We start from the raw sequence: 27406 nt of genomic DNA, 5'->3' as shown, positions 1-27406 counted from the left end.
CATCCTGATGTCAGAAAGTTAGCGAGGAAAATTGAATTTACCAGTCGCGCATTTATAGCTGCGAAAAAATATTGCTTCCATGGTTTGTATTAACTGTTTACGACTTCTGAAAAGATATATTGAAACTGGACTATTTCTTCTACCAAGAAAGGACACGTGAATGAAAAAACTCTAAAATAGAATCGGTTCATACTCTGGAATAGCATTATTAGACTTATAAGAGTTAGTAAACACCTTCAGGGACGTCTTCGAGTAAGCAGTTGAGACTTCTCAGTGTTGGTCAATCAAAAAATAATTCAAGAAAAGTTCGATTTTCCAGTACTAACCATGGAAGAAATATGTTTTGCAGCTATGGATATGTGCTTGTTAAGTACGATTATCTTTGCGAACTTTCTAATTGTTACATCCATTTTTGGTGCACTAAAAGGAACGAATGTAAAACGTAAGTTCTTCTCACAGAAACAAACTCAAGAATTGAAGTAGGGAGAAGCAAAGGGATGTAAGTGGACTTTCAAAAGTTGTGAGTAAAATGCGAAGAAACTTTTCACATTAGACCATAGGTAGGCTTTTACTGAAAAAATTCCTAGATCATGCTGTTTAGCGACATCTACCACGGCTACTAGCACCACTTCTTGCCCCCAACAGAGGAAAAGTTAAGTAAGACAAAACAACGTTAGATGAAGCACAAATTTGCAAATTTGTCGGATGTCTTTTCATCCATAAGCTCATTATTTTTTGCATTGAAAAAGGCGTTCCCTGTAACGCCGAAACACGTGTCTGCTGTAATTTGCAAATTTGTGCTTCATCTAACGTTGTTTTGTCTTACTTTACTGTTCAGCACAAAGGTATTTATTTATCTTAGAGGAAAAGTTGTTATCACTTGCACTAGTTATCTCCAAATTTTGAATTTTGGAACTACATTCATTTGTCTTCTCACTACATTAAGTGTTCAATACTTAATTGTTTAATATTTCTCATCTAAACATAACTAAACAAAACAAAAAGTTGATGTACATCACTCTTCGAGGGTTCCCTGTTCCTGTCACTAAAGTTGACATACAGAGGATATTAAAGCAGATGCGTTTAGTGTACAGTAGTGTTTGTGCAGTAAAGCTGAAGTAAAATGTATGACAAAAATGCAAAAAAAAAAAAAAAAAAGAAAACTTTGCAAATACTGCTGTTTAGCTTCCCAGGGTAGTATAGCTTTTGGATTATACATCAGATGAAACTTTCTGATTTTAATAGTTAATCTTTCTTTTCAAATAAAAGTGGACTTTTGTAAAAAAAAAAAAAAAACTAATGTTTTGTTTTACAGATCAACTTGCTGAAATCCGGAAGATCACTTTAGCTCGTGTTATGTGCGATAACGCAGACTCGGCAGATTTCTTGCAACCTTCTGCAATGTATGTCAGCGATCCTTTCCTGTGAGTAGTTGTTCTTTTTATGGCTACTTTATATTAATGGTTGGGCAGTTAAGGAAATACTGCTTCCGTTTTAAATTAGCCGCTATATTTGAAGTTTTTTGGACTATATATTGAAACTGATAAAATTATGATTTTATTTCAACATTTTTCAGATTTCAGGGTGCTATGCAATCGGTCAACAACATTGATTTATCAAGCACTCCTTCCTTAAGTTTCAAAATTTACTTAAACTTCCAAATTAGTTTCAAAAATCCAGGTTTTGCACACTCTCAAGCAACGTCCCAATATGTAAATACTTTTCCACCAATAATCGCATAAAACTATTTTTTTTGCTAACGATTCTCATTGCTGAATTCATTAGAAAGCAAACCGATCTTTCTGATATACAGTTGGTAGTCATTGCAAAAATGGGACGTGGATTAAGAGTCAGCTAGTTTTGGGTTTTTGAAACAAGTTTGACACTGATTCAAGGAAGGAAAGAGGGAATACTTGGTAAGTAAATGTCAATTAATAGCCTAGCAACTTTGTCTTTAAAAATGCTCAAAACAAGTCATGAAATCGTCATTATCAGTAATCAGTGCGAAAATATTCAAATATAGCAACTAATTTTGGACGGAGGTATGCTTATTTTCCGAAAACTGCTTGTTTCTGAGAATTTATTGAACTTGTAACTGTTTTCAAACATCTTTTCGGCGCATCAATACTGTAAAATGTGTTATGTGAATTACTTGTGCGCAATTGTCTTGAAGTTTCTTTGAAGTTAACCACAAAGCTATTATTTCAAGCAGGCTAATTCAAAGTTATTATTTTAAAGACTTTCTGCAGTTCATTAGCAACTAATTGCTTTAACAGCGTCTTCTGGAGTAGTCTATATTAAGTTTAACAAGAAAAAACTGTCAGAGGATCTCCATAAAACATCAGCAAAGCATTGTGAAGTTTCTAAAAATCTTTTCCTATTTATTAATAAAAATCTAGTTTCCTTGGCACATTAAACTTGTTTTGACTGAAAAAACTCGCATCGTTTTTATAGTATTTAATCTCAGAAAAAAAAAAGCATTTTGATTGCTTAGTCAATATTATTTTCTCTTCAGTAGTTCGTATTGAATACGTCCTGTAACTTAATTTTCAACTTGCGACTAAACACGTTTCCCCGTTACGTAATGTAGAAAATGGCAATTTTATTCATGGATTTTAAATTTTATTCCTTTATTAAAATTACCAAGCAATGACAATGTTTTACTAGTTATGATTTTAAAACTAAATATTAGCTATGTGGTTTTTTTGGTAGAAGGTCAAAGTGTCAGCGCTCATTGTAGTTCAAAATGATCCCTTACCTATTGAAATAGTTTATATCATAAACTTGTTTGAAATTTCTCTGTAAATCTTTTCTTTGCTATTTAGGAATGCATATCAGACTTGCAACTCAGCTGACATTCCAGCTATGGACTTGAAGAAATGGAAGACACGTAAGTTTAGACGGTTTCTGTAACGACCGAAAATAGTTTCTGTTTAATTGGGCTAATGATGAAACTTAATCTAATTGAATGGAATTGTTCTCTTTCCTTTCAGTATCTCCCCGCGTCCAAGTCTCTGCAACTCTTTTGAAAGATTCTCTGTCTCGAGCAAAACGCCAGGCGGCTGAACTCATGACAGCTGAATCACTGTCGATTAAAAAAAGTAAGCTAACTCTTTTCTTAAGTCCTTGGTAAGGATTTGTGCAGAATTTTCAAAACATCCTGTTTTTTTCCAAGTAACATATTAATAAATAGAAAGCTAAGCGTGCTTTTATTTCTAGAATTTATGTGATAACTTTATAAATTATGACCTGGAATGACCATGGATAATTCCGTCTAGACAAAATCAATGAATCTATTGATGGTTGTTAATTTAAAGTTCATATATTTTTTACAGAACACAACCATTTATTCTTGATTTCATTGGAGCGCTTTTGATTCTGTAGCTGCATTCAACGTGATTAAAACATTCTAAATATTTATATTAAAACATGAAATACAATTTGATTAAGCTATATTTCCCTCTAACAACAATGAGACATTTAATCTTGAGACATTTAATTTTTTTTTTTTTTGTTGCTTGACCTATTTTCATACTGATTTTGTTTTTGCCGAAAATTGAACTCATGTAACGTGTGCATACTATAGTCGGATGTTGGCTGTTAAGCTTTTCCTTTTAAACAATTACTGAGTCATAGAGTTAACTTGAGTACCGTCTGACAGAGGTTTAACATTGAAATCGACGATTGGTGAAAGAATACACCTTTTTCCAATAAACTCACACTAGTTTTAAATTCAAGTGTGCGTGACAACACTCTTCCTTCTTTTCAGCTGAGTTTTTTTTTTTTAAACTGAAACTAATGATGAATCAGTCATATTGCTGCACACGGTTGCCCAAAGTTTTGATGGCACATCGTGTACGTATGCAAATTTGTATGACTTACTTAACGATAGGTCCCGTTCTAATGTGTTTGTTTCAAGGACGTATGGGATGAAAATGAATAAGATTTCATATTTTGTATGAAAAGCAATGTTTTACTTTATGCACAAAAAAATTGTGTTGGTATTTAAAATGGAAAGTAAGTAAAAATAAAACTTGAGATTCAATGCAAAATCAAAGTTTCATTTCAAGCTGTTATTTGGTTCGAGCAGACAACGTTAGACTGTTCAGATTGCATTCCATTTATTTACAAAACTCGGTATCTATAGTAAGATGCAATTTTATTTTCACTTGGTTAAATTTTTGTAATATTTAAAGCACATGTACATTTAATATTTAAAATCAAGCTGCATTACATGAAAGAATGTATATGTATGTTGTGAACTTTTTTTTTTAATTTTAAGGACAAGGTCTAGCAGCAGATAAAAGTCCACAAGCAGTGCATTTAAGTTTCTTGCGGCCGAAACGTCAAGCTCAGCAAATCACAAATCAGTCCATTGTATTAGAAATCGCATCGCAAGGCTTTGCCAGTGATTACCTGAATAGGTATGATTATTTATTAACATTCAGTGACCAAATTTAAATGATTGTTTATAATTTCAGCCCTCAGTCGGAAATTTAAACACAAAAATAATCATCAGTCCGTATGGCATGAGTGTCGATTATGGACTCCTGTCATGTGTCTCAGAAGCGTTTCGTGACCATCTACGTTTCAACTACAGATCTCCAATTCCCGACTTTCACCGATTCCAGTGTCTATTGTAAAAATAAAAAAAAAAACTTTTATATTTGATTTCTTTCTCAGGTGACGATTCACTCATCTCTTTCTGATGTGTCTACAAAACAGTTACTGTTATATTCAGTAAATTACCGCCCATTAGCCAGGGCTAAAGCAGAAATACGTGAAATACACCGTCAGCTCAGTCATTTCCAGCCGAGGACTGCAGTTTCGTGCTTATTAGCACTCATCAGCCCGGCATAGGAAAGTGACTGAGCTGGAGATGGAAAACCTCTTAAGGAAGCCAAGAGTGCGAAACAAACTGGTAGCTAATATAGAATTAGCAGACCAGACGAGTGACCGAAGCAATGGTTCGGTAAAACTCGAAGATTGAACGCGAGGCAAGGTATATTCAGTAAATTACCGCCCATTAGCCAGGGCTAAAGCAGAAATACGTGAAATACACTGCTAGCTCAGTCATTTCCAGCCGAGGACTGCAGTTTCGTGCTTATTAGCACTCATCAGCATATTAGCTACCAGTTTGTTTCACACTCTTGGCTTCCTTAAGAGGTTTTCCATCTCCAGCTCAGTCACTTTCCTATGCCGGGCTGATGAGTGCTAATAAGCACGAAACTGCAGTCCTCGGCTGGAAATGACTGAGCTGGCGGTGTATTTCACGTAGTTACTGTTAGTTGAACCAAAAGTGAGGAAAACTAATAATTCGGAAACATTTAAACGTAAAATTATGTGATTAAACACGAAGGAAGCTCAACGAAGATAGATTTTTTTTCTTATGCTAAGTATGAGATACAGAAATGGAATAATTGTTTTAAATTTGTTAATAGGTGATGTTCAAATTTGAATGTTATCTTACACGTTATAAATCAACTGAGAAACGTTTAATGTGTTTTCCGTTTTTCAGCTGACACAGCTGTCAAAAAGTCATCATTAAAATATAAATCTTTCTTGAGATACAGTATACCCTCATTGGTGTAATGCATTTTTAAATATTGACAGTGAATGTAGTCTACGGGAATGCATCGATAATTAATGTTGCAATTACATTTCTTGCTGCCCAACTCCCAGCATCTTCTAGAGTGAAGCCGCGTTTTGTAGTTCTTAAGCATGTTGGAGACCGTATGGATATCTTATAAGACTTTATTCAAAGTATGCACCGTAAGTCTGAGCACCACCGTCTCACTGATTAACTGACTGAAGGATGTCTTATTCCCAGAATTTCTTTGGCCGTGACGAGACACAGTTCTTCACAGTGTTCTTGAGTTCGTTGAAGCGCTTCCGTTTTAAATGTTGGATCAAACATATGGAAATCGTAGGGTGACTTGTCTGGGTTGTAGGGCGGATGGTTAAGCTGCACCCACTCAAAAGGCACCATGCAGGCCCCTGTGCCGCCTGGGTAACTCTGGAGACGTGAGGAGGTGCATCATCAAAAAAGCAGAACCCCTCTCCGTAAACAGCCCTGGTCTTTTGTTCTTGATGAACCTGCGTAGGATTTGAAGTGTCTCATAGTACACATCAGAGTTAGTGATTCTCCTGTGCTCAAGGAATACGACAATGGTGTAGCTTGACCATCCGCCCTACAACTTGGAAAATTTGCCCTGTGATTTCCATGCGTTTTGTTCTCTGCAAAAGTATATGAAAAGATAGCTTCAAGTCGGACGACGAACTCAAGAACACTGTAACAGACTGAGTGTCGTTACAGTCACAAAAATTCTGGGAATAAGAAATCCTTCGGTCAGTTAATCATTGGGATCTTGGTCCTCAGGCCTATGGCACATACTTCGAAAAAAGTCTTCAGTTAGACCGACAATATTGTTTGACACTTTTTTATTTGAACACCCCTCATAATTACCGATTTGAAGATGATTTCAGCTTCAATGAGAGCCTCTCTGCCTTCAGCTCTGTTGAGACTATTTCAGATTAATGAGTGAATAGCAAGTACGAAACTGCAGTCGCTGGATGTCGTAACCAGACTGACGGTACATTCTTATATATCATTGGATCTATACTACTTCATATATCAGGCAACCATATGTATGCTATTCCTCACTGGTTTTCAAAATTCGTCATTCTCGTGATCAAGTTCAACTACCTGAGCATTCTCTGGGAAAGACAGAATCGCGATCAATTTAATATGTAAAAGATTTTTATTTTCTCTTAAAAGCAGCACCGGAACGGCGTTCCGGCATCAAATCACTTCCAAAGGTTAAGCTACAACATGCTTTAAAAAGTGAGAAACGCTGTATACTGCGTGTCCTATTTGCCCAGCGTGTCCTGCAAAAAAACTCTTATTTTCGCAAACTTCCAACTAAAAAATTGCTTAAAATGAGGTGTAGAATTGAGTTACTGAAAGTTTGAAGCGAAATAGAAATTTCGTGAAAACATACAAAAATCTAGCTTTTTAAAGACTGGCTGAATATTGAAGCATTTGCGATTAAAACTCAAGGAGATATCAGAGTTCAAAGTTTTAATGGACCGTGCAAAAGATGAGAATGAATCTTATCACCCTCTCAGAAGAATGACAGGTTGTCGAAGTAAAAAGAACAAAACACAGAATATTTTTAATTTTTACTGCCATTGAGACATAAATGCAAACGTTATGCTATGATACGTGAACACAAACTGGAAAACCTCTTGCAATTTGAAAAAAAAAAAAAAAAAACCATATTCTATGTTCATTTTATTTAACGCCCTTGTTAGCCGCTATATTTCCCCCTGAAAGGTGTTATTAACTGCATATCTAAAGTCGCGCAAGTCAAAAAACGCTGCGATTCATATCTCGGTGAATTAATATTGGTCGTATTAATGTCAAACTTTTCCGGTTAGAATTGTTTTTTATGCTTTTGATTTCTCTAAATGCAAGGTAGGGGACTTGGAGACCACATAAAAAGCTAATTCTCACATTTATTTCAGTAATTTCATTTTCGCTTCATACTTTTCATACCTTAACTCTGCATCTTATTTTGAGCATTTTTGCAACTGGAAATATGCATCTAGGATTAATGTTAGCGAAATTAGAGGTCTTGCAGGTTAAAGGGGGGGGGGGGACGCTGCGTATATGAAGCAAATTCTCCTGTCATAAAAGATTTGTTAAAATTTCAATGCACAGTGTAAAATACTGTAAAAGCAGTGCATAGTTTTAAGTTGAAAAATAGAAAAATACCAGTTAAAAATGTGAGATGGGGAAAATGTATCGGTCAGTATGTTTGCCTTTGCGCCTACATCCCTCTCTTCGTTAAATACTTAAGTGGAAATACTCCGGTTTGAGTGAAACTTTCTTCACTCGAAAGACACTTAACAAGAAACTTTATTTCCATGTTTCAGTTTTTTGATATGAACAATTTTCTCTTATTTAGAACAGCTTTTAAAGAACAAGCCAACCTGACTTTAGGAAGTTGAAATATTTTAAAAATCCTGATACAACGGGCAAATGTGCTTCGGCCAAACTAATAGAATTTTTGATGTAGAACATGCATTAAGAAGGATTTTCAACTGCATAATGTAGAGGACATTTTTCGAATAATTCAGAAATTGTTTATATGAAAGCCTACAAACTAGAAAGTACTCAAACATTTTTAATTAAAAAAACTAATTACAGTAGATATGTTATACAATAAATAGAAACGAAACTTGTTTTCTTCAGGAACCAAAGAGATGAAGAGAAAGGAATGTCGTTAAACTCTGTGCAGGAGTTGATGGCTGCTTTGCCGAATATCGATGTGGCCGACTTGCTAGACATTCCGAAAGTGTTTGATTGTGATGATCAAACCTTGCCATGTGACCACACGACGAAGTTCCGGACAATCACAGGATGGTGCAATAATCTTAATCATCCCGAGTTGGGTAAAAGCATGCGAATCTTCACTAGACTTCTTCCCCCCGTATATGCGGATGGTAAAATATTTTCTTTATTTTATTGATGAAAAAATTATTGTACATAATGTATGCAAAAAAGTTTTAAAATATTTATCTGGTTTTACATCTCAATGCAGTGGTTTAGCAATGAAAGTTTTTTAACTTCTCTCTTCTGTTATTATACATTTAGTATTGATCTGGAATTGGTTAGTTATGAGTACGCTTTGAAAAAAGGATATTTGTTTTCCTCAGGACTCTTTAAGTTGCTCTCTCAACAGAGTCATTTTATGTTGACTAGGAAATGAGTTTTTATTTATTTTATTGGAAAAAAAATTTTTAATATTGCTGACTTCAATTGTGCTATATTCAATCCGAAAACAACACGTACGAAATTGCTTTCACTTAGGATTTACGGACTTTATTGAAATTTAATATTGTATGCAAAGATGCACAAAATTAATATTGAAAGCTGTGTGCAACCGCATAATCTGAGGGGTGGATTTTCGTTGCTGTTTCGCCCTGTCTGAAGCCAGATGACTTGTTGATGATCTATTCTTAAAAAGGAATCTACCTTTGCCCATCGCAAATTTCACTGTGGGAGGTTTCATCTGACTAACTTACTGTTACTTTTAAAGTTAAGTTATTTAGGAAGCTCTTGCAGACAGAATATAGAAATAAGTTGCATATATTGAAGGAATATCGGGTGAAGTTTGGCAACTATCTCAAGTTATGTTCTTTGTTATTGATTTGTACAGACATGAGTGCCCCGAGAACCATAGGAAGACTGGGAACTGTGTTGCCCAGTGGCCGTCTCATATCAACACACATACATGATGATGTGAAAGCACCTCATGTTCGTTATTCCCTGATGATTATGCAGTGGGGGCAGTTCCTCGACCATGACATTACATTTACTCCTATGAATGCAGGTGAGTTGCTTTATTTTTACAGAACTCTAATTTCAAAACCAGTTATGAGCATTAAAGCTGTAGTCGGTGCTATTACTGTACAAAAATGCAACAAGATTAAAATTATCTGTTCTAGCTAACGGAAAGCCTTTGGACTGTTCTGACTGCAATTCTGCTAAATCGATTCACCCCGAATGTTTTCCGATTGTAGTGCCGTCAAACGACCCCTTCTATCCTCCGATCAACCAAACAACCGGCAGACCCACTTGCATATCCATGGTTCGATCTCTTGCTGGGCAACTCACTCTTGGTAAGATATCTTCTTTTCTTAGCTTAATATTTCTAAGAAAATGGTTAAAAATTTCCAAAGCATTTAATTTTTGAAATCAACTACTATTACACTTTAAGTAGCAAAGATAGCAATTTATAACTTCCAAAATGTCTTTGGCAATAGATTTGGTAACTTATAAAATAATTCTAGTTTTTAACTTGAAAATTTACCGATAACCTAATGAGCTGCAGTTATTCTCGGCTAGGCGACGAAGCGTAAGGGATCGTTCCTAAACTTCCAACTCTTGCCTACAGTCGTTCATTGTGATGATTTGTGTTAAAAACAGGTTATTTGTGAACGATCCCTTACAATTCGTCGCATATCCAAGAATGATTGAAATTTGGCTCATAAGGTCGGCAATATATTTTTAGGGAGACGGGAGCAACTGAATCAGGTAACTGCTTTCGTTGATTCGTCGAATGTCTATGGTTCGGACCGATGTGAAGCTCGAATGTTAAGGACGTTCATCGGGGGCAAACTAAATGTTACTAAACATCCACTTGGTCATAAAGATTTGTTGCCACAGACCAGCAACCACAAAGACTGTGTTGCACCTTCCGGGCTGTGTTTTGAAGCAGGTAAGGAAAAGAATCACATTATTTAATGAAAGATACATGTCTTTTTAACTACCTTAAGCCATATTATATGGCCAATTAGTTTCGTTGTCTTACATTTATTATAGCGTTATTCTTATATTTATATTTAGGAGGATGCACTGCGTCCATCGTTTTCCACCATATCAAGAAGTAATAAAAAATGTTGCCGGGGAATCTCTAGAATTAATGCTATATTATATGCATGAGGTAAACACACCGGTGTACACAAGTGTCCAGTGCTTCAGAGCGCTTCAGTTGTGGAAACTTCAAGGCTTATATTTGAAAAAATAATATTCCAAGTTTCCCAATGCATTCAAACGTGCAGGAGGTAATACCTCCTGCTCCTTTGGTGCACTTTTGAATCCATTGGGACATCTGGAATCATATTTTTTCAAATATAATCCTTGAAGTGGCCGCTACCGGTGTGTTTACCTTTCTTAAGATCATTTTAATATAAATTATGTCTGATAATTAAGTTGAATAATACGGGGAAGATTTTTACTGAAAATCTGAGATGCGACCCTAATTATGCAAAATACGGTGGTTCCAATATTTTTTACTGCGTGAAATTTTTTTCGGGTACGGACTCATGAGAGTGAATCCTGTGCTCTGATTTTATGCCAAAAATTTGGATAACAAACCATTAGAAAAAAAAAAAGGTTTTAATGATTTTAAAAATATTTTAGAAGGGAGTTTCCCAACTTGACCCTATGAGTTTCCCAACTTGCTTCATATGTTCATGTCTTTAAACTTTACACCTCTCCGTTTGCAAACTCTGTCCCTATCTCGTACAGAGGACGAACTTTGGCAAATCCAACTGAGTCGACGCCGTTCTCGTTCTGCAATCTGAATATCGGTTCAGAATCATTTATCGTTCCTTGCTGCCTCTGTCTTTTTGCCAAATTTAATCCCTTCTGGACCACTCCTTCTTGGTGTTGCATTTTCAATGTCGAACTTATATTTCTTGTTCAAATTTTCAATCGTTAATAATATAATTTTCATTTACCTACTCAAATTCAAATACATTTTTTTAAACTTGTGGTAAATGACACTTGATGTTACTAGTCTTTTTAAATACTAATTCATTAATTAAATTTTATTTCTAATTTTCCACTTAATATTATGTTTGTCATATATTTCCATTCATAAGTTTTCCTAAACTATGAAAATGCCTTTATCATGCAGTCCTTGTTCATTTTTTAAATTCAGTTTAAATTTAGATTTGAGCATCCAAAGCTGAAGACATGATATCTCTTTAGACATCTACAGGACTTTGTGAACTGCTCCTGGTCACCTAAATCTGATGCCTTACTGTTACATCACCAAGAATGATGATGCATATTTATATTAATTGTAATTATTTAGTAAAAAGAAACTAAAGCAAAATTGGTCTCTGTTGGTCTAAGACTTTTTTTTTCAGTGATTTTTAACAATCCTTGACGGGGTCATTGCAACAGCCACAACAATTCTTAAAGATTTATTTCTCTCGCAGGTGATTCTCGGGCCAGTGAGCAGCCAGCATTAGCTGCAATGCATACAATATTCATGAGGGAGCACAACCGAATCGTAACACAGCTACAAAGAATCAATCCTCACTGGAGTGATGAAAATTTGTATCAACACGGTAAGTTGGACATTCGCTGCAGGCTTCGAAGATATCATTTGGGGTGTAAATGGGGCCGAAATGTTTCCATGTATGATACACGATTTCTACTCGAATGCATTGAAAGGATTACTTCTATTTCTTTCTGTCGGGGGAGACTTATATTTCAGGCTGAGAAATTAGGAGTTTAGCTTTTTCTTGTCAGTGTTTGCCAGAGAAATTGCTGTTAAACATTAAATGGTTCAAAAAATTCATAAAATGTTTTGTATATAATTTTTAAATTCTGGGACAGGGAGCTTTAACTCTGCTTCAAGTTAGGAAATTATAAGTTTCGGTTTATCATTTAGCATTTAGCAAGCAGCCCGCTGTTAAATATTAAATGTTTTTAAAAACTCATAATTATTTTGTGTTGAAAAATCTTAATACTTATAGGACAAGAAGCCTTATTCTGCTTCAAGATAGGAAATTATCAGTTTTAGGTAATAAGTTTAGATTTTTCTTATTAGTATTTGGCAAACAACTTGCTGTTAACAATTAAATGCTTCTAAAAATTGATAATTAATTTTTTCTTGAAGAATCTTAGTAAATGCAAGCAAAGGTGAATCCATTTAAAATTTTTGCATTGTCGTGATTTCTATTTCGAATTTTTCCAGCCTGTCGCTTTCGAAAATATTATAATGGAATACATTTCAACTGTTTATTTCTTTTTCTAAAGTTATTTATAAGTTTAATCCTGTAAATGTTATCCATATTATGACAAGATTTATACTTTCCCTCTAAATTTGTATGTTGAAAGTAAGAAAATAGGAAATCTCTCAATGTGATTTCTCTGAATCAAATGAGGCGACAAAGTAAGCATTCAGCAATCATTGATCTATAAGCATAAGTACTTATTTTCTTAATTCTAATACGAGTTATTAAGCTGACTGCAGTAAAAATTTCTCTTATAAACTATCCACTTCAACTTTCTAGGCCACCGCTTAAGTTTTTTTCAAATTATCAAAATTCCAATAGAGTAACGCCGTATAGAACCAAATTGTTCATTGTCTACACTGTACGAGAAAAAGTTTTTGAAGTTCACTAAAAGTAAATTAATTCTTCCATTTGAACTGATCGAACAGAAGCTCAATTACAAGTTTAAACTTGTAAAACTCTTTAAAAAAAACTATTAAACAGATCAAAAGGTGAAGACTCTTGGATTAAATGTGCAGTGTGAGTATACAAAATTTATTTTTCCTTTGTTTCATAGTGACTTTTGAGTGTCTCAGTTATAATTATTATCAAATCTTGAAACTCTTGACGGTACTTTAAGTAGAGCAGTATTTTTAATTAGTCACTAAATATTTGATTTTAGTCAATTTAATTTCTTGCCTTATTTAAGGACGTTTTAGTACAGGCTATTCAACGATTTACCTCTTATTAGGGAAGAAGCTCATTTTCCCTTCCTTTTCTCTTCCCGCTCTTTGTGTGTGTGTGTGTGTGTGGTTTTGTGCACACAGTAAAAGTCTAAAGGTTAAATATTTATTCAGGATTCAAAATATAGCATGGAACGTAATTCAGGTTTAAATGTGTGTATTATTTTGTAAGAAGCGCTGTAAATTAAATACAATCTTCTAAGAACGCTTAAATTTACAAAGGTATTAAACAATCTATACTAAAACCAGATTTTTCTCCAAAGGAAATAATCCGTTGTCACGTTTATTTCAATTTTCGTTATGAGAAACAAAAATTTTGATCGAAAAGTCACTTCTTATTGTGATTTGTCACATTTCTGACCCAAGCCCTTCAATTGAATGTTCCTTTTAGGAACCACTGATGTACAGTCTCGTGTCAATATTCGGATACAAATCCCAAGGGAAAGAAGATAAAACAATTTCTGTACTTCGTAACAGGAGAACCGCAAGCTCTTCTGTTCCATAACGGTCTGTTATTAAATAAACTCTGAAACTCAATTTTTGAGGACATTTTTTCGTAAAGAGCCGAAATTTATGAAAATAATCGCAAAGTGAAATATTATTAGGTAGTTAATTTAAGTAATTCGGTTTAAAGAAGGAATACTTTGCTAATTGTAAATATGCATCCATAGTTTTCTTCTCTAATCTGAGTCAATTTGCCGAATGAAACTCCAAATTTTATCGAATAATAGCATATGAGCATGCACACATGCCATGCAATCTAAGGAAGGAACAATTAAAAATGATTTTAGCAAGATTAGTCACCATTAAAAATTATTTTAAAAATAGTTTAAAGTAAAAAAAAAGATCTCAAAGTTGCAGTATATTATCTCCTAATTTACTAATCGTCAGCAAAATTCACCGGATAAGGATATTTTAGGACATTACAGTGACCTCTCGTGACTTCTTATTAGGGTACATCTTGTGCCCCCCCTCTCTCTAAATTTTTTGTCTCGCTACGCATATGCTTTTTGACGAACTTCTTCAAAGTTTGGAATCTATATGAACATTACCCATGACATACAATAACGTCAAAGAATATGTAATATCCCAGGAAATAAATGGCGTCTCTAAGTCGTTAGTGACGTCTCGCAGACGTCATTGACGTCATCGCGAGCATCAAAACATCAGAGGGCACCGAGTGGTAAATTTTAACTGTATAATTATAGCTTATTTGATGTTATTAATTTTTTTAAGGGTTTTAAGATTTTAAGATAATAAATTTATTTCAGCAGCCGCCGAAGGCATGGCAATCTTAACGTGAAAAGGTAAATAACAAGCAAGCCGAAACCCTTGTTATAAAATCAGATAAAAAACCTTAACTACATGTGCGAATTAAGATATTGTTTTCCGTGATTTCATTTCTAAATGGAATTTTACGGTTCTTTTTAAACAATCTTTGGTAACTATCGTACTTCGTCTAGGAAAGTGACACAACTCCAATTTCGGGAAAACGCAATATAGCTATTGCTTTAAAATCTAAATTAAAGGCTCTTTTTTGCCACAAAAATCGCACAAAGTTAGCCTACTTTGGCGGTGCGTGGTTACTAACTGGTGCATGGTGGCTTAAAATTCACATCATTAAAATTTTATAACTTAGAAGAAATATTTTCAAACTTTAAGTATGCATTAATAATTTAGCCAACGATAATTAACCAGTAAGCATCACAATATAAATGTTTTTGTACATATTGCAATACTTGACTAAATCGCTTAAATCTACTACATTACGTAAAACCTTGATTTTCTCCAGTGCTGTTTTTTCCCTGTGTGTCACTTTCCTTGCCGGGTTTCGATATGTTAAATAGCATTGACAGACGCATTATTTAGTTAACTAATATTTAACTATAAAACTTGACGCTTTTTTACATTCATTATCCTACATTAATTCTTACATTTCTTTAGGGAGAAGAATTCTTTCTGCCGTCAATCAGCACTTGACATACAATGAGTTTTTGCCCAGAATTTTGGGGAAAAGCTTTGCCAACAAGTATGATTTGTACTCCCAAGTAGAAGGGTATTTCGATGGTTATGACTCGACTTGTGATCCGACTGTGTTTAATGAATTTGCAGCGGCAGCTTTCCGATTTGGACACAGTTTACTAAAGCCAGTTTTTGACAGATTGGATCGTGGGTATCGTGTTCTCAATGAACCTTTGCATTTAAGCAAGAGCTTTTTCAATTCTGACATGCTATTTTCATGTAAGTGTCTTTAGATTACTTCAAGTACTACAGTAAAACCTGTTTAGTTGACCATTCTTGTAAGTTGATCACTTTTGCCAGGTACAGAATTACTTTTTCATGCATATCAACTGTTATAAGTATGTCTAAATTGACCACAAAAGTTCTGAACCGCAAGTGGTCAACTCACTGAGAAAAATGAAGTTTTCAAAAAAGAGTACATTCATGCTTTCAAATTTTCTTGAAACCTTTTGTTTCAAATATGAGTACCTATGTTTTCAAATAGTGTGCTGAATTATTTTATACTCAAAAATGAATACATAATACTCAGTTTTAAAATTATTACATATTCAGAAATGAGAACAAATACCTCAAAAATGAGCACACATGTTGATTTATTTGATGAGTATTTGTATGTTTTAAATTTGAGTACCACGTAGTCGGAGCCATTTTGACTCGCGATATGTTCAAATTTGAGTACTTTTTTCGTCATTTTTGAAAATTTTGTTTTTAGACTGCTTACGCAGGTTTCACTGCATTTATAAAGCGAAACTTCCACAAAATCGGAATTTTGCAAAAAATTTAAATTTATTATTTTAATTTCTGATTTCATGTTTTGAATCATCTATGGTCACATTTTCTGAACTCTTTGTAATACATTCACCAAACACGAATGATTTTTAAATATTTGTTTCAGCCAATGCCATTGATCATATACTTCGAGGTCTTGCCACAAGCAGCATGGAAGCTTTGGATCGTTCCATTACTGAAGAAGTGACCAACCACTTGTTTGAGAACAAGCATGTACCGTTCTCTGGCATGGATTTAGCCGCCCTGAATATTCAAAGAGCCAGAGATCATGGAATCCCAGGTTATAACGAATATCGGGAGTTTTGCAACTTGACAAAAGCGAAATCCTTTGATGATTTGACAACAGAAATCCCATTTCAAATTGTAGAAAGATTGAAAAACATCTACAAGTAACATATTTTTTTTCATTTTTGTAACATCTTTTCAAAACTAAATGTCATCTTGTCACTCAAACTCTTGTAAATGTGTGTAAAAAGTTCAAATAATTGAAGTTTTCAAACAGGGGCGTCCCTAACTTAATTTTTTAGGAGATCCGAAATTCTCAATTTACCTAATAAAACTAAAAATTTTCCCTAATGAAACTCCAAATTTCGACGAATGATGATGATTTTGCCGAATCATCAGATATAATTTTTGAAAGCGAAATTTTTCGGAGGTCACAGTGACCTCTTGTGATCTTCCATCGATCGCCCCTACTTTCAATTGTGATTTCTAATAATTTCTAACTGAAGCTTTACGTGCTTCTGAAGAACTTTAAAACTTGATATTTACTTGTAAACCAAGAAAAATTAGAAATAGAAGTAATAAACTATGTGTTTTGATAAATCTTTCAAGTATAAATCTTAGTTCCATTTTCCTCCTTCGAATACAGTTAGTTGCGCTTACAATTAGCTGCGAATTGTGCTCTAAGTTGTACACGGCTTTGTAGTTTCATGAGATGGCTTAACAAAAAAAAAAAAAGAAATGATGATGTCTTAAACGTAAGCAGTTAATCTAAATATTTTTAGTTTTAAATTATCTCTATTTCAATCAGAACTGATTAAAATTTTTCTTTAATGATTAACTTTAGTAGGATTATAAATTCATTCCAGTTTCCTTTTATCTATAACTATCATTCAACATAAATGAGATTTTTTATTCCTTGGTTATAATTTCTACTTATTCAAGGTTATTAAAAAACCTGGATTTTGATCCGGATTAAGAATGGCAAAAGGTATTTTAAATATTTTATCTTCATTCATTTTTTGATTTATTTAGTTATCTATTTATTTATTTGTTTGTATAGAAAGCTTTAAATGATAAGCGCATGGATTGGAGACCATTGTACCAGCCATAAACGAAAACCTTTCGAAACGCAGTTCAAAAAAAAAAACCTTTTTTTTATATTGTTACTGAAATTTTAATGTCAATTAATAAAAGGCATTCAAACATATGTAGGAGAATGTGTGGCAAAGTGAAATAGTTAAGATAAATTACCTCTTTCAAAATGAACAGATTTTATATTTGTTTCGAAATTTAGTTTTACAGTACAAGAAGAAAACAATGTATTTTGTAACAAAACTTGTATTGAAATATTATTTCTCATTTCTGGAAATAAATCTGGGCCTGCAAAAAAAGTGGACAATTTGCCCCATGTATGAGGGAGTTAATCAAGTTCAAAAATTCAATCATTTTTCATATGTTCTTTGCTTATAATTTCAGTGTGAATGTACGAAACTGTCAGTAATAATTTTAATGTATAGTTTAAGTTACTTTTTGAAATTCGAAATGAAAATGCTAAATAGACATGAGGATATGAGTTGTGTGAGATAAATTTTCATTGAGCATGAGCAAACAATATTAAAAAAAAATACTTAAACCGTATTTAACAACTAATTTAAACATTTCAGTTCAATATCATGAAAATTTGTAAAGGTAAACTTATTAAATTGCACTTGACTTTAAATATTCTCTGAAAGCCGTTAAATGGTGAGGGATTGTCTCAAACGATTGTTTCAAATATGAATGTTATTTTGAATTTAAAACATAATAAAGATATAGTGACTATCGTTATTATTTATTCTTACGTCAGTAACTCATTTCGAAGATTTTGTAATTGATGTCAATTGTTTTCATTTGCGTGTTATATCTCACCTACTAGGTTTTTCATAGCCTTCATCATTATCAGGGTCGCCCAGAGGATATGTCAGCCAAGTCGGAAACTAGGACCGCGGCTCGGAATTAGAATAGTGTAAGATAGTAGAGGGTAACGTTAAAAATGACATAGCTGACTAGGCTCTCGGCGGCCCTGACCGTTGTACGTGCACACGCACACAGGGAATGAAAGGGGAACATCTGAAAATAGCTACCATCAAGGATGTATAGTCGCGAACTCACAATTTTTGGCGCCCGGGAAATGACAAAAATAAATCATTTTATGTACAGGTACACGTCACTCACGAAATTGTTTTCAAACAACGATGCTCCACGAAGGAAACTTGTTTCTCAATGTTAAGCAACTCTGGCTTTTCTGTACTTTCAATCGGCTTTGAAGTTGATTCGTTCACAAACAAATGCCAACAATGTGAGATGAACTATACCAATCTAACGCTTCATCCCCCTCCCATAGTGGGCAGTATAATCAATTCTATCCAAAGGTTATCATTAGCACTTGAATAGTAAAGTGACACTTCACATGTAAGGCAAGCTAAGGCACGTTTGATGAAACGAAGTTTTTGACATAAGCCCCGTTCATTTTACTTGTGCAATTTGTGTGTTTGTGTGTGCCTGTGTGTTTGTCTGTGTTCGTCTAAAATGTGTTCTCTATTAAGTACTAGATTTCTTTAGCATTGTCTGATCCTTAATATTTTAAAAATTTTAGCCACGTGGATGACATTGATTTGTTCACTGGAGCGTTGGTAGAAAAGGCTTTGCACGGTGGCTTAGTTGGACCCACTTTCGGCTGCATCATTGCAAAGCAGTTTTCTCTGTTGAAAAAATGTGACCGATTCTTTTACGAAACATCCAACCCTCTACTGCGATTTACAGAAGGTACAACAAAAACTTCCTAATCCTAAATCATGGAATTCAATGCTTTCGTTCTTTAAGTAATATTTACATTTTATTCCTTTCCTAGGGTTTTAAACTTTGCCAACTTGGTGAAGATGAAATTGAATATTGATACTATGCTTTATTAAACGCATGTCAAAATGTATCTTTAAATTGTATCTCTTCTTGAAATCAATGAGTAAAATGCAGGAAAGAGAAATAAGCCTTTTTTATTGTACGACGAAATAAAAGAAAAAATTAAAAAAAAATGGTATTAGAAAGTGTAGTGTATAGGGGTGTTTATTTAATATGTCAATTATTATCATATTTAAAAGCTCAACCAATATAAAGCAAACTCAAAAAGCCTAAATTATAAATATGCGTACTTAAATGAAAGTATGTATCACTACCTGTGTACTAAGTACAGGGTAACATAAAAAAGGAAATTTTTTTAACAATCAAATAAAACCAATATTGATAGAAGAAAACATTTTATTCATAGTAATTAAAATCATAAAACTTGACATTTTTAGATAAATTAATGAAGTTATCATTTTTAAAAATATACATCCTTTAAATCAGGGGTTCTCAATCTTTCATGTGCCCCCTTTTTTAACGCTGATGTCAGGTCAAGCTCCCCCTCCACGTGTCTTTTCACCATATGTAATCAATACTTATAAATAGTACAATTGAAGTTTGAAACTGAAGCTAGTTATTACGGCTGAAGGTAGTTATTAAATGAAAATAAAGACAGTAATTTCGTATACAAAATTGAACATTACTACACTTGAACAGATTATTATTAGAAGACATGAAATCAAAAAATCAAGGACCTGAAAATAAAATCAATTTCAAGTGCCTAAAGTGAGGTTGGCATGTAATACCTATCACTTTCACAGAATGAATTGGAAGGATGCCACTGGTTACCTTTCACAAATTGTTGAGTATTAAGTTGTGACTGTGATAAAACGCACCTTTAGGCCACTTTCAATGTCCAGCCTTGCTCGATATTTGAACGTTACACATGCTAGTGGCTGAAAATCCAGATTCACAGATATGACCTTCACTAAAAACATCAAAAAAAAAAAAAGCAATATTGTCGAAAGTAGTTACACGTGATTACTAAATTAGGTTATAAATTGTTTAACTTATTTACTAATCTTTATTTTTTTTTAAATACATTCACGCCCTTCTTGTTATTGTCCACTCCAGTCTATGGAGCTATGGGGGGGGGGAGTTCCCCCCCCCCCCAAGTTGCGAACCACTGCTTTTAAGGGTATCCTCCTGTACGAATTATAATCTTGAAATCTGCTACTGCTGTTGAGATTCCTCATTGATAGCTGCAACATCTCATCTGAGATAAATATTGAAAAGGGAGAGGATTCTGATGATTACGTGACATTGTTCGTCAGATCGAGACGAAGTTCATCATTGATTTACCCAGTTTCATTTATTGATTTACCTTCTTCTTTGAGGGGGCGGAATTTGCCACAGCAATAGTTAGTTCACCAGCCTAGTATACTAGTTGGCCAGACTCTGAAGAAGCACCCAGATCCAATACACCAATATGCCATTGTTATAAACGACCAAATTTCTATCGTAAAAGATTTCATATTTTGAAAACGTCCTACTTTAATTCATTTCATATCAGTACCTAATGTGATATGTGTTCTGAATCTCGGTTTGAAATGATTTTATTTATGAAATTTCGTTTAAAAGGTCAGCAATTCATGTGAATTTGTATTTAAAATATAAATGCTAAAATTTGCTAAGTATTTCCCTATTCATTGTGATATTAAACGTATTTCAGCTCAACTCACAGAAATAAGAAAGTCTTCACTGTCCAGGATCATTTGTGACAATGCTGATTCGGTTGATAGTATTCAACGATCTTCGTTTGACCTTCCTGATCCTTTCATGTAAGTTGAAGTGAAACTTTTGTGTTTTCTCTAGCAAAGCAATTATAAGTAATGTCACTGACAACATAGAAAAAAAGAAAAGTGGTTTAAAGATTATGAGCCCTCAAATGGCTTTTATTTTTTTCATAAAACCTCAAAAAATAGCAAAAATATTAAAAATTCGTAAAACGTTTTCGTATCTGATATCAAAAGAAATAGCGATGGTTACTTAAAATATTAGTTTCAACTGCTTTTTTTCCAGACAAAATAGTCCTGTGTGAGCTTTTAAGTTTTGTAAATGCTTCTTTTTAAAAACTGCAGTATATATATATATATATATATATATATATATATATATATATATATATATATATAGGGGGATAACTAAAAAAAATCCATTTTTTGCCAAAACTTTTCTTTTTAGAAAGATTGATGCTTTTTTGCTTTTTATGAAAAGTACTTAAAACGTTTTTCAATCCACCAATACATTTTTCTCAAAGCATTAGATACAGTATTGTGGTAATTAATTGGGAAATGCATTTGTTTCCCAAAAAGATCAGTTTTATTCAAGTTTTTCATGAATACATTTGAAACTAATAATTAACATGACATCATCGAGACTTAAGAACATCACAGACACGTTTTGGCATATAATGTACAATACTGGCACATATAGTTTTAATTTCAACGTCATTATACCATATGTCGAAAAAAGACGAAATTAGCTCTTCCATCGTAGTACTGTCAAACTTATGAAGACGTTTTTTAACAATAGCCCACAAATTTTCAATCGGATTTAAGTCCGGGGAGTTTCCAGGCTAACCCAGTACAGTAAGTTTGTTTTTAGAGTAGAAATTAAAAAAATTGCTTCAATGTGTGACATCGCGCTGTCTTATTGAAAAACGTAATCTCCGTTCGGCCAAAGTTTAGACATGGTTGGAAGCACATTTTGGGTCCATATCGACTCTTATCTGGCAATGATCATCATTCCTTCTATGGGAACAAGGGATTTTGTCCCTGAAACGCAGAAACAACGCCAAATCATCTTTTTGGGTGGATACTTGCGTACTTGATTAATGTGGCGCGGACGAAAAGATTCTCCTTTGCTTCCTCACGAACCTGGATCTAAATCCCTGAACCACAGAAAATAAAACCTTTTCCCCGTCCTCCTCAGTCCATGTTTTATATTTCCGTGGATTCATAACACTCATTCGATGTAAACTTTTGTCGTCACGAGCTTAAGTTGATCTTTTCCGGCTTATTTTCCAATACGGTTGGTTCCAACATTTCCTGTTGTCTTAAGCCGCAGCCATATCCTCCCGACAATTGAATTACTCACTCCACATACTTTGCCTATTTCCTCTAACGTTTTAGAAGTGTGTTCTCTAAGTGCAATCACTTTAGCACGTGTTCGAGCAACTAACACTGCCAACTTCTAGCCACTTGGAGGAAGAATTTATATGCCTGCAACTTACCTGATGCGTACAAACAACCACTAGTTTGAAAATTAGTACCATTTGAACTCTGAGCTGAATTTGAGTGCTTATTCATTCGCTTGCGTGTGATAAAGCGAAAAAATAAAATTTCCAAATTAATTGCCACAATACTGTAGTAATTATATTTGTTTTCCTCGGAAACTAATCAAACGCATCAACGTATGGTCGAAAACTTCCAGTAATTCGATAACCAGTTAATGCTTGTCCCAACATTTGAGTTTGAACGTATGATATTAAACGGATTAGTAAGTAATAGCTTTATTTTTGAAGTAGCACCTAAGAAATGATTAAATAAAATTATTTAAAAACTAGATCACTTTTTCGCTGTATATCGATTGAAAACATCAAGCTTTTACCCTGAAGAAAATCTTTACTGTTTTAAAAGCAGTTTTTTTGTCGTAATGAAAAGGATCTTTACACGTTTCGTTCAAAGTTAAAATCGAATAATGTGCTACCTAACTATTGCTACTTTTTCATTTATTTTTAAGGAATCCACGAGTTTCATGCAATCTCTTACCTAACCTGGATTTAGAGCAATGGAAAGAACGAGTTTCTTGTGCCGTAGGAAAAGTAAGCATTGATGTGGGTTCTGCAGAGAGAATATCTCCTTGTGTCATGTGCACTTGTACTAAAGAAGGGGTAAGTGCATTTGCGCAATACTTTAAAATTTCGTTCATCAATAATCTGCTAATGGTACAGAAAACAGTTCACTTGTACGTAAAATTCAGAGTCCAAAGAGTGAATAACTTTTATTGCTTAGAAAAATATAAAAATACAGTAATAAAATAATTTTCAAATTGTAGTAATTATGAAAGTAGCATCATGGCACTTGTACTAATAAGCCAAAATATTGCTTCCGTTTCATAAATTGTCTTTCACAGCTGTTAACACTTTTCAATATTTTTTCCAGCCAATCTGTCAGTCTTTGAAGATCAATAATTGCCTTCATCTGGCAAGTACATTTTCCAAAGAATCAGTTCTCTCTGACCATGTGTGCAAAGTGCAATGTGCGTACGCCTTTCGTGCCTTTCCTCAAGTGGATATAGCCAGGAATGGTAGACTCATCAATTCTCCTGGTAGCAACGTACTTGGGTTCAGCAGCAATTCCTGAAATGAAAGAAGCAGAAGCATTTACAATTGAAAGCGAATGGGGAGCCTGTGTGTGTGTTTTAGTGCCTCTATGACATTTAACAAGAACATGTCCACAAGTTTGGAATCAAACTTGGATGTATGTGATATTTATTGTAGAAAACTGTCAGCGATCCGTGGTGATCGTAGTTACTTTTTATAGGAAATTGTTTTCTAAACAGCAATCAGTTCTTAACTCGGTGATAATGCGTTTGTTCTGTTGTGATTTTTTGTAAGTATTTTGTGTTGTAATTATGTACTTAAACAACGAGTTCTAGAAAATGAAGTCAGGACAGTGTTTCAATGTTTCAATATCTAGAGTATATGTTTTAGTTTATGCAAAAAGGAATCAGTAATTCTAAAGGCTATTTGCAAAGGGATTACCAGAAAAAAAATATAGCGACAAAGTACTTGCAAGTTACAGTTCTTGTAGTAAATTATAGAATAGTCTGACTTTGATAGATTATTTTTCGATTGGCTGAAGCTTAAGTGAACGTCTTTATGTCGCCGAAAACAGTTATTGGCTTTGTGTTAAGCTAAGAGTTTTTTTCGTCCAGTCCAAACATAAATGAATACGACCGAGGCCATCTTTTTACCGAAGCCAGACTATATCATTTAATATTTTTTTCAAAGTGCACCAAGAAGCCTTGGTTAAAGTTATCAGTTAAATTTCACAATTTCTATAAACAAACTTTTTTTAATGTTTCGCCCATTCAACATTCTTTTTCAAACTAGTTTATATATAAGCCTAGGAGTATGCGGTACAAAAAAAGTAATATTCATATTTATAGTAAAGTTATCACTTTTTTTTACATCGTTTAGTACCATAGCTAATTTGTAAAATACAAATTTTATCAACCATTTTATTGCTGATTTGGTATGGAGCCTTGACAAAAGATGCAACGATGATTAAGATTTTCAAGACTAAGGGGCCATCTTAAAACGTACGTTCCGTGTTTTAATGCCAAAATTCTATCGTGTAGTGTATGAATTAATGTGTAATTGAAAGAACAAAACGAATATCACTTCGATTCAACCAAATGGGGAAAAAATGAAGAACTTAAGAGATCAATATGTTTACAAAAATGGAATTTTTACTTCATTTTACAAAAAGGAAGTATTGTATTCGCGAAAAAATTTTCATTCAAAAATCGGCCTTAATTTCCATTTTGCTCACCCCCGAATGAATGCTGAGTTTTTTTTTTTTTCGACCCAACCACGCGTAGATATATGCCTAAGAACGTACAGACAACCGAAATATCCATTTTGACGATCCCCTAGTTAATTACAACGCGTTTTCTCATGACGACCGTACATAGGTATGTGTGTATGTATCTCGCATAACTCAAAAACGGTATGTGCTAGAAAGGTGAAATTTGGTACGTAGACTCCTAGTGGGGTCTAGTTGTGCACCTTCTCTTGGTTGCATTCGGATGTTCCTAAGGGGGGTCTTTTACACTTGTTTTGGGGGAAATCTTTGCTAATTTAAATGCTAACTCAAATGGTGTTATAATTTGTCAAACACTTGACGATATATCGCCAAGCTTTTGGCCGCCAAATTGGCAAAAAATTTGGCGATTTTTTTTTGTTAATTTTTAAGTCTGGTTTTAATTCGGCCAATGTTGGTGATATTTAAAGAGTTAACCACTGAATCACATTAAAATTGCAATAATGGGGAAATACATCTGTGTAAAACGTTTTTTGGTTCGGTTTGCAAGAAACTAGGGGTGAAAATATTTAGTGTTTCCTTGCTTACTCCAAGGCGCTATTATCATTAAATTGGCGTAAAAAGAAGTCATGTGACGCACACATCAGCTCGTTTATACTGATGAACATATTATTCCCTCGTTAAGGATGCGGGGATAGTCTGACCTATTGCTGGACTTTCACACATGACTACGGGGTAGTCCAAACGTAAATTCCTCTACATATGAAGCTCCAGCGGTCTATCCGCTGAACCAATCGATCCAAAATTTTAGATTGTTTGAACGTATGCGTGGGAGATTGTGATGTTTCTAAACAACGCAGTGCTCAAGGTTGTGGTTACAGTGAACAAATTTTGAAACTTTTGAACGACAACACCTATTTCTGTTCTGGCATACTCAGCGTTATTTAAAGACCAAAAATGGCATTGGAAATTTGAGATGAAAATTGCTGGAGTAAAGCATTTGCAAAGAAGAGCATTATAAAGGAATAACGACAACACAAGAGAGGATGAGCTCTGATTAACTTTGCATAATTATAGGGATTAGATAGTAGTAGAAGCAACAATCGCAGAACATGACGTTTCTTAAATCCAGTTTCCGAATATACCAATGAGCAGTTTTCGTCACACGCCAGTCTTTGAAACGCCATTTGTGATTTTTCAATACCCCGTTTAATTTGAGCAATGGAAAAATGGGTTTTGCTATTCGAGACATTTTTTCATTGTAACCGTAACTATGATAACTGCGTTGTTTAAAATCATTACAATGTCGAGTACATAAGTTCATATAACCATATCTAAAGTTTTGGTTCAATTGGTTCAGTGGATAAACCGCTAGGACTTCGTACATAAGGAAAGTTATTTTTGGAAGACTCTGTACTTAGATTAATAAAAAAATAAAGATCCGTTAAATTTGATTAGTTGCATTGGAAAAGATCACTATATATGTATAAACCAGAATGAAAAGCCCCTAAAATCACTTGAAATCTCAATTACAACTTTCATGTATTTTTTTTTTAACATTAGAGTATCATTCAAGAAAAACACAGGTGTTATACAGTTAAGAAAAGTGCAAGATGAAAACTTGATATTAACTACGATTAATTCGTGACTAATATGCAATTAGTTTCTCGAAAATTCACTTAGTAGTTACATTACATCGTAATTCACTAAGCTCTTGAATTTACATGAAACAGTAAAAAAAATGTAATGTTAATATCAAATAAAATTATATTAAATACAATGTCCATGTATGAGGTTGAATGCCTTGAATAATATAACTAATCGTTACATCTTCCGAAAATGATCATTTTAAGGGGGTCCGGGACGCAAAAATCGTCAAATTTTGCAATTTTTTTTTATCATGTAAAAAATTACTCCGTGTTTTTCTGCTTAAGAGGAGGTTTGAATCTTGTTTCTATCTTAAATAGAACGAAAGATATAATTATTTTTGTTTCATGCACCTAACTAATGTGTACTTAACTTTAAAACTTTAAACGCGTTTTTCTCCATGATGCAATTTTTCCCGATTTCTTGCATTCAAACTCTTATAAGTCAGGAACCAATAAAGATAAAGTAATGAAACTTGGAGCATATCTTTTTCAAACAGTTTACTTTAAATTTTATTCGTCGAATTTGAAAAAAAAAAAACGTTTACTGCAAAAATTACGATTTAAAAAAAAAAAGTATCTTCGAATTTTTCGAAATTTTTCTTCAAATATTTTTTATTTTTTATTGAATCAATATTTTTAAAATCGCCGAATAAAAATTAAAGCTTAGATATTTGTGCGTAATTAATTGAAAAAAAATTGAAAATTGTTTTAGAATATTTTGAGTTATAGCAGTTTAAAGCAACCCCATTTTTTATAAAAAAAAAAAACTAATTAAATTTAAATAAAAAATTTTCTTTTTTTCATATTTATGTTATGATTTTGCTTATTAAATAAATGGTGAATCAGTGCAAAAAGTTTCAAAACTCTAAAGTATATAATAAAAAAAATTTCAAAATGTGTCCCGGAC

The 27406-nt window shown here is 33.6% G+C and overlaps 1 protein-coding gene across 1 annotated transcript in view; it reads left to right on the top strand.

Moving 5' to 3' along the window:
• LOC129219104 (uncharacterized) overlaps nucleotides 1-23665 on the top strand; it is an 89744-nt gene extending 66079 nt beyond the window's left edge. The window contains exons 11-25 of the mRNA XM_054853423.1: nucleotides 1316-1424; nucleotides 2826-2890; nucleotides 2994-3101; nucleotides 4283-4424; nucleotides 8258-8508; nucleotides 9225-9398; nucleotides 9514-9687; nucleotides 10080-10286; nucleotides 11797-11928; nucleotides 15267-15563; nucleotides 16240-16522; nucleotides 18994-19163; nucleotides 20971-21079; nucleotides 23043-23193; nucleotides 23465-23665. Of these exons, the coding sequence (XP_054709398.1) occupies nucleotides 1316-1424; nucleotides 2826-2890; nucleotides 2994-3101; nucleotides 4283-4424; nucleotides 8258-8508; nucleotides 9225-9398; nucleotides 9514-9687; nucleotides 10080-10286; nucleotides 11797-11928; nucleotides 15267-15563; nucleotides 16240-16522; nucleotides 18994-19163; nucleotides 20971-21079; nucleotides 23043-23193; nucleotides 23465-23665 (2573 nt within the window). The remainder of the gene's footprint in view (nucleotides 1-1315; nucleotides 1425-2825; nucleotides 2891-2993; nucleotides 3102-4282; nucleotides 4425-8257; nucleotides 8509-9224; nucleotides 9399-9513; nucleotides 9688-10079; nucleotides 10287-11796; nucleotides 11929-15266; nucleotides 15564-16239; nucleotides 16523-18993; nucleotides 19164-20970; nucleotides 21080-23042; nucleotides 23194-23464) is intronic.
• Nucleotides 23666-27406: the final 3741 nt, after the last annotated feature.

This window comes from Uloborus diversus, chromosome 3 (assembly GCF_026930045.1).
Source record: "Uloborus diversus isolate 005 chromosome 3, Udiv.v.3.1, whole genome shotgun sequence".
Taxonomy (NCBI): Eukaryota; Metazoa; Arthropoda; class Arachnida; order Araneae; family Uloboridae; genus Uloborus; species Uloborus diversus.
The sequence above is the reverse complement of the archived record's forward strand: the minus strand, read 5'-3'. Positions and strand labels throughout refer to the sequence as shown.